Below are 16,365 nucleotides of genomic sequence, written 5' to 3' on the forward strand. Positions count from 1 at the left end.
GATATATGACTGTATTTTGCAAGCTCTTTAGTCATGCATTATTTTTGTTTTGTTAGACATAGTTGACCCTTTGATCTCAGTGAATAAACACTTTTACTGATCCAGAGTCTGTGAGTTTAACTCTTGTGCTTGTTGATATTGGTTTTTTGTGACCTAGCATTTTTAATCATGCAAATTCTTGCTATAGCTTATTCATTTCAAATATGTCCATGGAATTGATTTGTTGACATCCTCTTTGTGACTTAACAGCTTTTTCTAATTTTTTTTTGTTTGTTTTTGTATGGCTTGGCTCTTGGAGCTTGCAATAGTGTAACAAAAGGTTCACCTGCATTTTGGCAATTTGCCTTCTTTTAGAAATGTCTACTCTGGGGTCTTAGACATCGTAAGAATAAAAAAAAAATTGTAAAGCTTTCTCTGGGCTGTGGCCAGTTTAAAGAAAACATCACATTTTCAGAAAAGGATTAAGTGGATTTGTGGAGAAACTTGACACACTGTACACTTCCTGGCCAGGATCCTTGTAAGCCAATATGCAATGCATATATACCATAATGAAAATCTCCATTTGCAGTTTACATTTCATTCATGTAGCATTTATCAATGGAACCAGTGGACATCGACTGCTGTACCACATCAAGGGTTTGGCTATTGTTATTTTGGTCTTAATTACAAGACCAGGGCTAGGATATAGAATACAGTTTCCTACCAGCTCTAGGCATGTCAAACTGATTAGAACCTTTCTTCACCAGGCTGGGTTGAACACACACCCAGGCCAAAATGGAACTCAGTGAGTGTAAAGTTATGTGAATGGACGCCAGAGGCCATGGGAACGGGATGGAAAACTTTACACAGCAACTGCAATATTTTATATCTTGGAAAATAACAGAGCAGCTAGAAAATATTTTTTTAAAAATCCAAATCTCAAACTTTGCCTTTTCTCAAGTCAGGGAAGATATATCAGACAACTTGCAATATCAAATATCTGATTTGATAGCTCTCAACACCTTTCCCAAATCATTGGAAAAGGTATGTTGTTAATATTATTCATCCCCAATGAGTATCTATCTGAAGTATATCCCACTAAAGACAGCTCCTGTGAAACACTTATGACAGGATTTCTAGAGGAGTATGTCTTTGTGGAAGTCCTTTGCCTTAGGTATCTTAATTTTAAAATTTCATAAAACTATGGTGCAGCAAAATTCTGCAATAATTTTGCTACAAAATATTAAAACATATTGGAAAAATTAAATCAAATGCTCTAACCAAGAAAACTTTCAGTGGTCCAGAACTGTGTTATTAAAAAGGCAAAGATAGGAAGGAGAGGGAGCTGCATAAAAATACCATCTTGTAAAGAAGGAGAAAAAGATCTCATATAGCAAGGATACTTTTACTGACCCAAGAAAGGGCTGATAAGGACCAGAAATTACCACCAGATATGGTAGAAGTGTATATATTTCTTTTAGACATGAGAAAATGAGTTGGCAAGATGAATGCATTTAGTGTACACTGTGGTACAGATGGGAATACCAAAGGGCCTTGAACTTATCCTCATAATAGTCTGGTTACTTAGTTAAACACCACTGGGTATAGATAAAATAAGATGGAAAGGAAGTCCAACCCCTGCTTTTGTAGATAACCATATTTTAAATCTCCTCATAAACTGATTCTCTATCATCTAACTAGTTCTCATTTTGGCCTCTTCTGCTGATATTGGAGCACTGGTCCAGACTGTCTGTGCTCCACCCCTTAAACTTGTTTCCACTTTCCAGCATAGAATCACATATAACTATTTGTTCTGGTTAGCACACATAGTTTTTTTTTTCTAGTGTTTACATGCAGCTCCATTGTCATATGTTTTTACAACACAGTCATTCCTCTCTTTCAGCTCTCATTTATTTGGCTATGGAAAACAAGTTCTCTTAAGTTACCATTATAAAATTGTCTATTTTATTCTCTTCATGCAGACACAGACTTTCTTTGAATTTTTCTTTTTTGTCTGTGGGCAACCAAATTATATGCAGTTCTGTAACTGAATTTGGGGAAGTGGTCCTGGTGCTGTGCAGACTCTCATGAAAAAAACTTATCTGATAAATTCTGGACTGTAAACAGCAATGTTTATTTTTTCTGACTGTCATTTTGTGTTCTTTACAGAGAGGTTTCACCTAAAGGTCACGGGAGAGCCACTGTATATTTTTTCTTCAAATACAATCAATTGAAGGACCTAGAACACAATAAGTTATGTTCAGGGCTGTATTTCCATGTATTCCCATTGGAGACCTATCATTGTGGACTAGCACAGTTGGGAAATATCTCCAGCTACCCCAGTTAATCAATATCTGTTCATTATACTGTTGCTGATCAATATGGGTAAGGATTGGATAAGCATGAATCAGGTGACTTAAAAATAACTGCACCTCACATAAGATCAATAGAAGAAGTATTGTTTTTTCCAATATCACTTCAGGCAACTAATGTACCTTTTATCCTTCTCTCTTCTTACCACCTCTTGCTCATTTTTGGTATATCAACATTAGTGCAGGAGTGGCTTTCTTAAATTAGTAGCACTTAATTTACTGTCATACTGTTAACTTGCAGGGAGTGAACAAGCAGACAAGAAGTTTCAAGTGGCCCAGTGTGCTTCTTACCCAAGCAGTTAGTTCAAACTCTTAGCTACACTTGCGCCAAAACAGTCTTTCTGGTGCCTGTTAATATCTCCTCTCTGAGTATGAAAACCCTATGCTAGAAAAAAAAATTGGTTTAGGGGAATTCATGCCAATTATAGATGTGTTATGACAGATTAAAATATTATAATTACGCTTGGCTTCCATGCAGAACCACATTAACACATCTATGACATTTAATAACACAGGAGGATAACCACATGCCTCAACAAAGGTTGATTTTCCCCCGAAGTTCTCAACTTTTTTCTCCTTTCTTCTCTCTTTTTCCTGCCTGCTGAAACAAGGAACTGCATGTTATTACAGTAATTTGGGAAAAATCAAAAGAAAGAAAAAGTAAGGAAGAAAATAAAGGGGGTAAAAAGACCAAAAATAGATGAGAAAGAATATGTAAGAGGAGAAAGAGAAGGGGAAGGGGAAGGAGAAGGAGAAGGAGAAGGAGAAGGAGAAGGGGAAAGGGAAGGGGAAGGGGAAGGGGAAGGGGAAAGAGGAGAAGGAGGAGGAGAAGGAGAAAGAGGAGAAGGAGAAGGAGAAGGAGAAGGAGAAGGAGAAGGAGAAGGAGAAGGAGAAGGAGAAGGAGAAGGAGAAGGAGAAGGAGAAGGAGAAGGAGAAGGAGAAGGAGAAGGAGAAGGAGAAGGAGAAGGAGAAGGAGAAGGAGAAGGAGAAGGAGAAGGAGAAGGAGAAGGAGAAGGAGAAGGAGAAGGAGAAGGAGAAGGAGAAGGAGAAGGAGAAGGAGAAGGAGAAGGAGAAGGAGAAGGAGAAGGGAGGGGAAGATCCGGGAAGGGAAGGGAAGTTCTGGGAAGGGAAGTTCTGGGAAGTTCAGGGAAGGGAAGTTCCAGGAAGTTCTGGGAAGTTCTGGGAAGTTCAGGGAATTTCAGGGAAGGGGAGTTCAGGGAAGGGAAGTTCAGGGATATTCAGGGAAGTTCAGGGAAGTTCAGGGAAGGTGCGGGAGGGTGCGGGAAGGTGCGGGAAGGTGCAGGAAGGGAAGGTGCGGGAAGGGAAGGTGCGGGAAGGGAAGGTGCGGGAAGGGAAGGGAAGGGAAGGGAAGGTGCGGAAAGGTGCGGGAAGGTGCGGGAAGGGAAGGTGCGGGAAGGGAAGGTGCGGGAAGGGAAGGTGCGGGAAGGTGCGGGAAGGTGCGGGAAGGGAAGGGAAGGTGCGGGAAGGTGCAGGAAGGTGCGGGAAGGGAAGGTGCGGGAAGGGAAAGTGCGGGAAGGGAAGGTGCGGGAAGGGAAGGTGCGGGAAGGGAAGGTGCGGGAAGGGAAGGGAAGGTGCGGGAAGGGAAGGTGCGGGAAGGGAAGGTGCGGGAAGGGAAGGGAAGGGAAGGTGCGGGAAGGGAAGGGAAGGTGCGGGAAGGTGCGGGAAGGTGCGGGAAGGTGCGGGAAGGGAAGGGAAGGTGCGGGAAGGGAAGGTGCGGGAAGGGAAGGTGCGGGAAGGGAAGGGAAGGGAAGGGAAGGGAAGGGAAGGGAAGGGAAGGGAAGGGAAGGGAAGGGAAGGGAAGGGAAGGGAAGGGAAGGGAAGGGAAGGGAAGGGAAGGGAAGGGAAGGGAAGGGAAGGGAAGGGAAGGGAAGGGAAGGGAAGGGAAGGGAAGGGAAGGGAAGGGAAGGGAAGGGAAGGGAAGGTGCGGGAAGGGAAGGTGCGGGAAGGGAAGGGAAGGGAAGGGAAGGGAAGGGAAGGGAAGGGAAGGGAAGGGAAGGGAAGGGAAGGGAAGGGAAGGGAAGGGAAGGGAAGGGAAGGGAAGGGAAGGGAAGGGAAGGGAAGGGAAGGGAAGGGAAGGGAAGGGAAGGGAAGGGAAGGGAAGGGAAGGGAAGGGAAGGTGCGGGAAGGGAAGGTGCGGGAAGGGAAGGGAAGGTGCGGGAAGGGAAGGGAAGGGAAGGGAAGGGAAGGGAAGGGAAGGGAAGGGAAGGGAAGGGAAGGGAAGGGAAGGGAAGGGAAGGGAAGGGAAGGGAAGGGAAGGGAAGGTGCGGGAAGGGAAGGTGCGGGAAGGGAAGGTGCGGGAGGGGAAGGTGCGGGAAGGGAAGGTGCGGGAAGGGAAGGTGCGGGAAGGGAAGGGAAGGTGCGGGAAGGGAAGGGAAGGGAAGGGAAGGGAAGGGAAGGGAAGGGAAGGGAAGGGAAGGGAAGGGAAGGGAAGGGAAGGGAAGGGAAGGGAAGGAAGGGAAGGGAAGGGAAGGGAAGGGAAGGGAAGGGAAGGGAAGGGAAGGGAAGGGAAGGGAAGGGAAGGGAAGGGAAGGGAAGGGAAGGGAAGGGAAGGGAAGGGAAGGGAAGGGAAGGGAAGGGAAGGGAAGGGAAGGGAAGGGAAGGGAAGGGAAGGGAAGGGAAGGGAAGGGAAGGGAAGGAAAGGAAAGGAAAGGAAAGGGAAGGTGCGGGAAGGTGCGGGAAGGTGCGGGAAGGTGCGGGAAGGTGCGGGAAGGTGCGGGAAGGGAAGGTGCGGGAAGGGAAGGTGCGGGAAGGGAAGGTGCGGGAAGGGAAGGGAAGGTGCGGGAAGGGAAGGGAAGGTGCGGGAAGGGAAGGGAAGGTGTGGGAAGGTGCGGGAAGGTGCGGGAAGGGAAGGTAAGGTGCGGGAAGGTGCGGGAAGGTGCGGGAAGGGAAGGGAAGGGAAGGGAAGGGAAGGGAAGGGAAGGGAAGGGAAGGGAAGGGAAGGGAAGGGAAGGGAAGGGAAGGGAAGGGAAGGGAAGGGAAGGGAAGGGAAGGGAAGGGAAGGGAAGGGAAGGGAAGGGAAGGGAAGGGAAGGGAAGGGAAGGGAAGGGAAGGGAAGGGAAGGGAAGGGAAGGGAAGGGAAGGGAAGGGAAGGGAAGGGAAGGGAAGGTGCGGGAAGGGAAGGGAAGGGAAGGGAAGGGAAGGGAAGGTGCGGGAAGGGAAGGTGCGGGAAGGGAAGGTGCGGGAAGGGAAGGGAAGGTGCGGGAAGGGAAGGGAAGGTGCGGGAAGGGAAGGGAAGGGAAGGGAAGGGAAGGGAAGGGAAGGGAAGGGAAGGGAAGGGAAGGGAAGGGAAGGGAAGGGAAGGGAAGGGAAGGGAAGGGAAGGGAAGGGAAGGGAAGGGAAGGGAAGGGAAGGGAAGGGAAGGGAAGGGAAGGGAAGGGAAGGGAAGGGAAGGGAAGGGAAGGGAAGGGAAGGGAAGGGAAGGGAAGGGAAGGGAAGGGAAGGGAAGGGAAGGGAAGGGAAGGGAAGGGAAGGGAAGGTGCGGGAAGGGAAGGTGCGGGAAGGGAAGGTGCGGGAAGGGAAGGTGCGGGAAGGGAAGGGAAGGTGCGGGAAGGGAAGGGAAGGGAAGGTGCGGGAAGGGAAGGTGCGGGAAGGGAAGGGAAGGGAAGGTGCGGGAAGGGAAGGGAAGGGAAGGTGCGGGAAGGGAAGGGAAGGTGCGGGAAGGGAAGGTGCGGGAAGGGAAGGTGCGGGAAGGGAAGGGAAGGGAAGGGAAGGGAAGGGAAGGGAAGGGAAGGGAAGGGAAGGGAAGGGAAGGGAAGGGAAGGGAAGGGAAGGTGCGGGAAGGGAAGGGAAGGTGCGGGAAGGGAAGGGAAGGTGCGGGAAGGGAAGGGAAGGTGCGGGAAGGTGCGGGAAGGGAAGGGAAGGGAAGGGAAGGTGCGGGAAGGTGCGGGAAGGGAAGGGAAGGGAAGGGAAGGGAAGGGAAGGGAAGGTGCGGGAAGGGAAGGGAAGGGAAGGGAAGGGAAGGGAAGGGAAGGGAAGGGAAGGGAAGGGAAGGGAAGGGAAGGGAAGGGAAGGGAAGGGAAGGGAAGGGAAGGGAAGGGAAGGGAAGGGAAGGGAAGGGAAGGGAAGGGAAGGGAAGGGAAGGGAAGGGAAGGGAAGGGAAGGGAAGGGAAGGGAAGGGAAGGGAAGGGAAGGGAAGGGAAGGGAAGGGAAGGGAAGGGAAGGGAAGGTGCGGGAAGGGAAGGTGCGGGAAGGGAAGGTGCGGGAAGGGAAGGGAAGGTGCGGGAAGGGAAGGGAAGGTGCGGGAAGGGAAGGTGCGGGAAGGGAAGGGAAGGGAAGGGAAGGGAAGGGAAGGGAAGGGAAGGGAAGGGAAGGGAAGGGAAGGGAAGGGAAGGGAAGGGAAGGGAAGGGAAGGGAAGGGAAGGGAAGGGAAGGGAAGGGAAGGGAAGGGAAGGGAAGGGAAGGGAAGGGAAGGGAAGGGAAGGGAAGGGAAGGGAAGGGAAGGGAAGGGAAGGGAAGGGAAGGGAAGGGAAGGGAAGGTGCGGGAAGGGAAGGTGCGGGAAGGGAAGGTGCGGGAAGGGAAGGTGCGGGAAGGGAAGGTGCGGGAAGGTGCGGGAAGGTGCGGGAAGGTGCGGGAAGGTGCGGGAAGGTGCGGGAAGGGAAGGTGCGGGAAGGTGCGGGAAGGGAAGGTGCGGGAAGGGAAGGTGCGGGAAGGGAAGGTGCGGGAAGGGAAGGTGCGGGAAGGGAAGGGAAGGGAAGGTGCGGGAAGGGAAGGTGCGGGAAGGGAAGGGAAGGGAAGGGAAGGGAAGGGAAGGGAAGGGAAGGGAAGGGAAGGGAAGGGAAGGGAAGGGAAGGGAAGGGAAGGGAAGGGAAGGGAAGGGAAGGGAAGGGAAGGGAAGGGAAGGGAAGGGAAGGGAAGGGAAGGGAAGGGAAGGGAAGGGAAGGGAAGGGAAGGGAAGGGAAGGGAAGGGAAGGGAAGGGAAGGGAAGGGAAGGGAAGGGAAGGGAAGGGAAGGGAAGGTGCGGGAAGGGAAGGTGCGGGAAGGGAAGGGAAGGGAAGGGAAGGTGCGGGAAGGGAAGGGAAGGTGCGGGAAGGGAAGGGAAGGGAAGGGAAGGGAAGGGAAGGGAAGGGAAGGGAAGGGAAGGGAAGGGAAGGGAAGGGAAGGTGCGGGAAGGGAAGGGAAGGGAAGGGAAGGTGCGGGAAGGGAAGGTGCGGGAAGGGAAGGTGCGGGAAGGGAAGGTGCGGGAAGGTGCGGGAAGGTGCGGGAAGGGAAGGGAAGGGAAGGGAAGGGAAGGGAAGGGAAGGGAAGGGAAGGGAAGGGAAGGGAAGGGAAGGGAAGGGAAGGGAAGGGAAGGGAAGGGAAGGTGCGGGAAGGGAAGGTGCGGGAAGGTGCGGGAAGGGAAGGGAAGGGAAGGGAAGGGAAGGGAAGGGAAGGGAAGGGAAGGGAAGGGAAGGGAAGGGAAGGGAAGGGAAGGGAAGGGAAGGGAAGGGAAGGGAAGGGAAGGGAAGGGAAGGTGCGGGAAGGGAAGGGAAGGTGCGGGAAGGGAAGGGAAGGGAAGGGAAGGGAAGGGAAGGGAAGGGAAGGGAAGGGAAGGGAAGGGAAGGGAAGGGAAGGGAAGGGAAGGGAAGGGAAGGGAAGGGAAGGGAAGGGAAGGGAAGGGAAGGGAAGGGAAGGGAAGGGAAGGGAAGGTGCGGGAAGGGAAGGGAAGGTGCGGGAAGGGAAGGGAAGGGAAGGGAAGGGAAGGTGCGGGAAGGGAAGGGAAGGTGCGGGAAGGGAAGGGAAGGGAAGGGAAGGGAAGGGAAGGGAAGGGAAGGGAAGGGAAGGGAAGGGAAGGGAAGGGAAGGGAAGGGAAGGGAAGGGAAGGGAAGGGAAGGGAAGGGAAGGGAAGGGAAGGGAAGGGAAGGGAAGGGAAGGTGCGGGAAGGGAAGGTGCGGGAAGGGAAGGGAAGGGAAGGGAAGGTGCGGGAAGGGAAGGTGCGGGAAGGGAAGGTGCGGGAAGGGAAGGTGCGGGAAGGCAAGGTGCGGGAAGGGAAGGGAAGGTGCGGGAAGGGAAGGTGCGGGAAGGGAAGGTGCGGGAAGGGAAGGGAAGGTGCGGGAAGGGAAGGTGCGGGAAGGGAAGGTGCGGGAAGGGAAGGTGCGGGAAGGTGCGGGAAGGTGCGGGAAGGTGCGGGAAGGTGCGGGAAGGTGCGGGAAGGTGCGGGAAGGTGCGGGAAGGTGCGGGAAGGGAAGGGAAGGGAAGGGAAGGGAAGGGAAGGGAAGGGAAGGGAAGGGAAGGGAAGGGAAGGGAAGGGAAGGGAAGGGAAGGGAAGGGAAGGGAAGGGAAGGGAAGGGAAGGGAAGGGAAGGGAAGGGAAGGGAAGGGAAGGGAAGACGGCATGTGATTTAATGACCTAAAGCTGACAACTGCAAGTCAGTAATAGATTAAAGGAATTCAGCTTGTTAGTTAGCTGTTTATGTCAGGCTGATTAAAAACAGGCAAATGAAACAAACACTCTCAAGATTTTATTTACTGGACCTGTGGCAGACATCTTGTATCCTCATAGCTGATGACTCTCAACACATAAACTAGGTTTAAGTTGTGAAGTAGCTGGATCAGAAGGTGAAGTTCTGTTTTTAGAGCTAGATGTTTTGCAGAGAAATGGCTCTTGGCGGACAGCTGAAAAGGAAAAGACCTTAGGAAAATCCTAAATCTATCAGAGAGTATGTATTACTCCAACATGTATGTATTACACCAACAACTTTCCCGAGACTTACAGTTCACAGTGCTTAGCAAATTCTGGTTATTTGTCTTTCACATCCCTTTCTTTCTCCACCCCCACATTCAGTTGGTGAGTCCAGTTGCCTCCATTTGGCTGATCAGGAAATGTGAGACAACCAAAAACATCTTATCTGCTCTAGTCAAACACTGAGCAGGCTGTTTAGTATTAGCTGCAGTCCAGCTAATACTTTCAAGAGGGGCTCATTTGCAAGCAGGTATCTGCTACCATCGTGTCAAACAGGACCGTACATGCTTGAAGTTCAGCACATACACACATGCTTTGAGGCATCGCCACCCCAGTGCTCAGCACTTCATGGCACTTAACAAGCTGAGTTTTACTTTGGTCTTCCCTTGTAGAATGAATGAATATGAATCTTATTGCAACACGTTGTCTTAGACATGCTTGTAACATGGCCTTTTTGTCTCTATGAGCGCAGAGCAATGGGAAAACCTATCCTATTATGTGACTGTTTTGTTCCCTTTTTTGATAAGAAGTGTAGTATGTAGAAAATTACTAGCATCATAAGAGCTCAGGCTAAATCAAAAGCATTTACCCCAGGAGACTCTTGTTCACATTTTCCCAGCTGACACAGATGTCTCTTAAAGGTAAAACAAGATTTGCAAACAAAAGGAAGTATTAGGCCCTGCAAATGGGTTTTTGAAACATCTCCCCGTGCTGCGCCCTCTTCTAGTCAGCATGGAGCATAAAGCCAATCCCAAGGACTCAAAGTTGTATTCATTGGTGATAAATTATTATGTTTCAGTCCTAGATTTTGGTGGGAAGACACATTTGGCCAATGTCCTTACCATTTTAAAGCATGAGAAAATTCTTACCCAAACACTGAAATTATTGTGTACCTTTGTGTACCTCTGCTTCAAAAAGCAAAAAATCAGGACTGAGCTTGGACATCAAATTAGAGTTTGACAAGGCCTTTCACTTCTTCATCTGTCAGACATACTTAAGTGTGAGCAATGTCCATCTTAAGGGTTTTTTTTGCAGTCAGGTGACTAAATTAGTGAGGCTGTAGATTTCTGGATGCCACACTGAGTATGACAGTTCTAAGGAACAGTGTGCAAGCTAGGGCGTAAAAAAAAAAAAAAAAAAAAAAAAAAAAAAAAAAAAAATCTCCCTTCCAAAGAATTGTCTCCCTTCCCTTTACCCTATTCAATTTCTGGGAAGTATGAAAAACTCTCAAATGTAGTTTGCTGTTTTCAAACTACAAGAGGCCATGTGAAAACTTTGCAGATGAGCATCTTTATATGACCATATGCTTTCCATGAAAATGTGCATTGCTTGAGTCAGTAAAAAATGAAGACATGAAAGACAAAGAGACAAAAATATCAGTGACTGATAAATCTTTAATATAAAAATTGTACAAGAATTTTGATACAAATTACAAGAGGTATTTGGACAAAGTATGAGTAAAACTCCATTTATATCCCCAAAACCTTATGCATTTTATGCAAAAGACATATTGTAGGACGGTTACAGTACAGAAAATACAAGAAAAGAAATGTCAAATTAAAACTGGACTTTTAATTCCCTCAGATTACTAATGGAAAAAAACTTCTCTAGACTACATACAATATTTATGAAGCTACTAATGTCATGATTATGAGATCAACATGATGCAAATTTTCGTATCCCCTTGTACAGCTACATTCCGTAGTGCATGCTTTGGTTCTGCAGGCAGGACAGCAGAGCATTCACATTTTGCTCACATTGAGATCAAACAGTAAAAATGAAAAGCCTCCTCTATTCCAAACAGAGAAAGACTTTTGTAAAAATGTCCATCAGGCCTCAACTCCCCTCTTTCCTGTGCCTGGCTGGGGTACCCCAGGAACACATCTTGACAAAGTCCTCTGGAACAAGCCCGGCTTTGCCAGCCACTAGCAAGCTCTCCATTGTCCACACAACAGCCCCCTTGCTGCTGCTGCTGCATCGCTGGTTGCCACAGGGGGAGGCAGCCAGGCAGTCAGAGCCCTCCCATGCCTCCTGAGAAAGGGGTTTCTAGGCTTTATGCCTCTGTGGCTGAACACACTACCAGACCCCTAAGAACTTCCAAATACATGAAGGTTCAAATCCAGTTTATGTCAGTTTACATTTCCACGTGAATCCCCCAGTCAGTTCCCGTGTTTCCAGTTCAGGAGAACTGAAACCCAGCAGACAGCTATATAGGAGATCACTGTGTTTGACCTTCTATGTTAAAAGCTGTTAAAATGTCAACTGTGACAGTGAGCAAGAGCCTTCAGTAAAACAATGAATCTTTAAACTGCTTCAGCCATCCCTACAATGAGTTATTTGTATAGGTACAAACAGGTTGCAGTGAACTGTTCGTGGTAAGTAAAAGCGTGTGGAATTTCAGCCAGGGTAAATTTCTATTGTGTTCAGGTTCAGATCAACTTATCTGCACGCTTGTTGCATATACACTGCAGTGGAAGGCAGATCACTCTTATAACCTGGAGGACAGGCAGGAGTCATTAACTGAGAACACAAATGCTGCCCATCAAAAACAAGCCATGTTCTGGGAAATGAGCCCCGTATGATATAGGAACCAAAGCTTGCACAAGAAAAAGCAGCATGCTGAATTTTGTATTTTTAAATAGCTAAATGAAACACACACACACATAACAGTGGCCATTTTATTAATCTTGCCACTTTACAAACAGTAACCATTTTCACAAATGGAATGCATATAACTTTCCAAAATGAAGAACACTAGGAGGATGTGTTACTTTTCTGAGAGAATTTTAATGAGACACTCTCTTGGAATGAAAGGAGAAGGGGTGGTAAAGAAAATGGGAAAATTAAAGACAACAACTGAAGGTGGTACAGGTGTTTGATAAAAAAATACTTTAAAAAATCTAAATGTAAAAGTATAATTGAAAAACAATTGATAAATCTGCCTTTGTACAGCTTAGGTGTCCCTATTTATTCTATTGGGTAAACTAAGAGGAACATCCTTAGAATCACAGTTCATGTGGCTACTGTACCATTTCACAGGTGTAACTGGTGGGGGGGAATGCATCCTGTACTAACAGAGCACAGGAGGTGGAGGGGTATGGGGATGGGAAAACATCTTGCTCTGGATGTGACAACTGCATAATGCTCCCAACTCAGGCATGGACACATTCATGCCTGCCACTGGTGCCCCAGAGCTGCTGCTTTTAGCCTCTTGCATTTCGTGGCAGAAGTGGACAGGTTGTGATTAACTATTGATGAGTTTGCCATCCTAACTGTGCATTATCCTCTGATCATTCTCAACCTTTTGTTTGACAATGGATGCCTTATAAAATCTTTATGCATCACTTAGCTAGTATTGCTCTCTCTTTCTTTAGAAATATAATTGCCCTGGATGCTTTTCCTAATTTTCCTAAAATATTTCTCTCCAAAGGTTTAAAGAGAGCAATGTACAAAATCTGTACAACAGCAGAAAAATCTCTCTACACATTAGACTTTTGCTACCTGACTCTTCCTGTTCTTTTAAATGCATCAGGAAATATATATATATATACACATCTATGTAAGTGTGATGGGAATGATATAATTTTTCTTACTTGTAATCTTCATTTTAAGGCTCCTTGTTATAGCACTGTGTCTGTTTCTCTGTCTGTCACATTCGCACTCACATATTCACAAACACACACAAAGGACACAAATGATTTCTTCCATCAGAAAGTCCTCAGTTTCCACAAACGGCCTTGGAAATGGTACAGCAAGAAAGGCTGCCCAAGCTCATCATCGCAGGTCAGCTCATCCGGCTGCTTCAACCTCCGTCAGTGCCATGCACACATGGAGTTGACAGGGAAGCAGAGTCTGGGCTCAGCCTTTAGACTTCTGATACAAACAGGCCTCAGGAATTTGTCTGCTGGTTTCACCCTTGTAGCTTCTGATGAACTCGGAAGGAAAAGGAGGGAAAAGATCAGTGACCTTTGACTGGTAAAAGACCTTAGCATATTTATGGTGGGCACCATCACCTCTGTTGCAGAAAACATCAAATTACCACACAGTGCTGTTGACAGCATTAGCATCCGGAACCAGCAAAGAGGTGCTGCAGCCAACCAGTGCCATGAATCGATCCAAGGAAATGAAAAACAAGAAACTCCAAAATGGCTTTGTTTAGTTCTCTTGGTCTTGGGCTTTGTCTGAAACCTGTGTTTGACTTTGTGGTGCTGCTCTGGCTGCCAGCACTGTTCAACCCACAGTGCCCAATACTCACAGGTACACACAGGACAGGCGTTACGATCTCAGCATGGGAATGCTGCAGACCCTGCAAGGAAAGCATGCTTCAGCAGCTCCTCTGCCCACTTGAATTTTCAACCGCTATTCAGCAGTCAGAAAGCACACAATAAAATGGGGATTGATAGAAGCCAGGTACACCGGCCCTCATGCACTTAAAATTTCTTTAAGGCATAGCATGTGCTCTCCAGTTACTTCACTGTGAAACTCTGTCTCTTCTGAAGGCCTATCTGAGAAGCACTTCTGGAGCCTGTACTTTTAGCAGTGTTCTTGCAAATGAAAGTATAAATCAGAAAAAATTCCTCCTTGCATGAGGACAGCAGATAGTGTCTCAGATATGTTCATCTAGCACTTTATAAAAGTTCACACTGTCCTCAGCAGGAGATTCTCCTATCACAATAGAATAGGATATAGGGAATTGGCATTCATAATAGGAACCCAAGAGGATGAGATTGTGCTGAAATTTGCCTAGGGATGGGCTAAACCAGTTAAAAAAATAGACTGCACATCCTGTTTGGCACTGAACCTATGCAGCAAGACATGTAGCAAATTCAAACAACTATTTCTAGCAGGCACAGTATGGCTTATGCCAATACAAAGCAATTAGTTGCTATATAAGCAGACAAAAAGTGCCATTACAGACAGTATTTCTCAGCTGACCTTTTGCTAAGAAGCCATCTTGTTACTGTCTACCTGATAGCTCGATAGAGCAGACAGTGGCAGCCTTGGGCTTCCCAAAGACAAATCAAAGTGCTCCAGACGGGACTTCACTCACTGCAGACATGTGTGCATGCCTGTGTGTGTGGGTCTGCGCGCGTGTGTGTTAGGGAATGGGCAGGAAAAGCCTGGTTCTTGTACTCAATTTCGCCTTCACAGGGGATAAACAGGCAATTACACATCCTTTTATATTTGATGGCCAAGTGCTGAACTTGAAAGCACGCTATTAGTTTGTGTCCCTTCAGGGCCAGTGCAATAAGTAGCCAGGAGAGCTGGGGCTAAGGAAGAGAGGGTGTTGTCTGCTGTTAGTGTGACAGTCTTGTCAGCAGCATTCACATTACTGGAAGGTAATAAAGTGACAAGTAAGTTATTAGAAAGATATGAGGTGAAATTGAACTGAAGCTTCCTTCTGCTCAGCTCAGTTTTTTTCCTGCTTTGTAATGGGCCACTATTTGTTACAAAACAAGCCTTGTCTTCAGATCTTATATAAAAAAAGAAATATTTATTCTTTGCAGGAAAGGTCACATGAATTTACAACATCACACTTTAAAGGAGAGGAATGGGAAAATAGTTTCATGACAACTACAGCTGCTATTTAAAAAAAACACAGTGTCATCATAATGAACAATAATACTGGCAAAAGTCAGAGGACTTGTCAAAAACATGTCCATTTTTTAACCCTTTGGTGGTCCAGAACCGTTTTCATTTAAGTGTCAGTGCCAAACATAACAGCAACAGTATTGGGATATACATGATCAATACCTTGATCAAAAAAATCAAAGCTGTCATTCAATATCATGACTTGAACAGCGAAAACAAGCCACACAAGACTGGTTAACTACAGACTCAAGATAATACTACTTATGTAAAACAGTTGCTGCTTCACTCTGTTACAGCCATTTTAAAGGCAGTGATAATGCTGCAGTGTTTGCAGGAAGAGACAGAAACCATGAGACTGGAACAGACATGTATTTGGGCAAACATGTGGGTGAAAGGTTCAGTCCATCATATGATGTTGCTCTGTTCCTGAAGTAGAAATGGGTATGGAAAAGAGTTCCTTTTATGTCCCTACAGAACAGGAGAAAAAAGCCCAACTCATCATGTGGCAACAGCAGGATATGCTGATGCTTATCTAGCAAAGTAGCACTACAGTCACTGTTTTGTTGAGTTACTATAGCAGCAAAGTCTTTTTCTTATGTCACTATGTAAGAAAAAAAACCAAAACTAAGAAGGAACTGAAATATACCAGCTGCCATCATGTGTCTGCCACTCACCTTTTCCCCACAGTGAACTCCTGCTGCCTCCTTGCCCTTAGTACAGGCACCTTTGCTTCTCTTTTCAAATAAAAAGAGTAATTCTGTTAACTCAAAGAGAAAAGTGACAAAATGTTCTGGGGACTGAAGAACAGTTCTGTTCATGTATGTGGCAGAAAAACCTAGAGGAGCATATGTGCATTCCTTGACCATACACTTTCTCTTCCTTATTATTTATTCTACCACCAATGTTGCTGTGAAAATATCCTGCAGAATTTGAATACAAATACACTTCTAAAAATAGGTCCTATTTTCTGACAGCAGCTGACATCCTTAATGACCACTGTGTGAAAAATGGGTCCATATCAAGCATTTTGATTATAAATTATCATACACATTGAAGGAGAAATTTTTGGAACTAAATCCCTGGTTTTGAAAAGGGTTCCTATCTCTGGAACAGATCAGACCTTGAATTATCGTATTTCTGAGCTTTCATTATACCCACACAGCACCTTGTCTTTTTGGTTTTACATTCCTACCCCACATATTTAGCTATGTTAGATCCTTAACTAGGTTGAAAAGGCTAAAACTCAGGGAATACTCAAGTGCATCCTGGGAGCCCTACTTCCTATTAATTGTACTATACCAAATCAGCTGAGTTACTGACCACTGCTGGCAGCTACTTCGCAGAACCTGACACTACTAATTTTTCCTAAACAGTTCCTTTTTGGGGGGATGGAATGGGAAACATATAGGTGGTGGAAAATGTATAAACCTGCGTAACAAATAGAGAAATTACATTTTCAGTTCTATAACAGGAGGGAGGGAGAAATGGAAGAAGGGAGGCAGAGAGGGAAGAAGGGAGATAGAAAGGGAAGAAATGAGGGAGAAATGGAAGAAGGCAGGAAGGCAGGCAGGAAGGAAGGGAGGAAGGAAGGAAAGCAGGAAGGAACAAAGGAAGATACACTTAAGTTTACCCATGGCAAATATGTTGCAGAATTTCTTCTGTGTAAAGTATCTACAGATCCCTAGGAAACATACAAATTTGATGAGCTCAGACATGAGGAGCCTTTGATAGAACCTTAAGAGC

General features: G+C 46.9%; 1 protein-coding gene across 2 annotated transcripts in view; it reads right to left on the reverse strand.

Annotated features, from left to right (window-relative positions):
• Positions 1-8,697: 8,697 nt before the first annotated feature.
• BNC2 (basonuclin zinc finger protein 2) overlaps positions 8,698-16,365 on the reverse strand; it is a 346,571-nt gene continuing 338,903 nt past the window's right edge. The window contains exon 7 of one of the 2 annotated variants that reach the window (XM_063423714.1): positions 8,698-12,955. In XM_063423714.1, coding sequence (XP_063279784.1) covers positions 12,941-12,955 — 15 coding nt within the window. In that variant the 3' untranslated portion in view covers positions 8,698-12,940. The other variant, XM_063423713.1, reaches the window with a different exon arrangement.

The sequence above is a fragment of the Prinia subflava genome, chromosome Z (genome assembly GCF_021018805.1).
Source record: "Prinia subflava isolate CZ2003 ecotype Zambia chromosome Z, Cam_Psub_1.2, whole genome shotgun sequence".
In the NCBI taxonomy this organism is placed as follows: domain Eukaryota; kingdom Metazoa; phylum Chordata; class Aves; order Passeriformes; family Cisticolidae; genus Prinia; species Prinia subflava.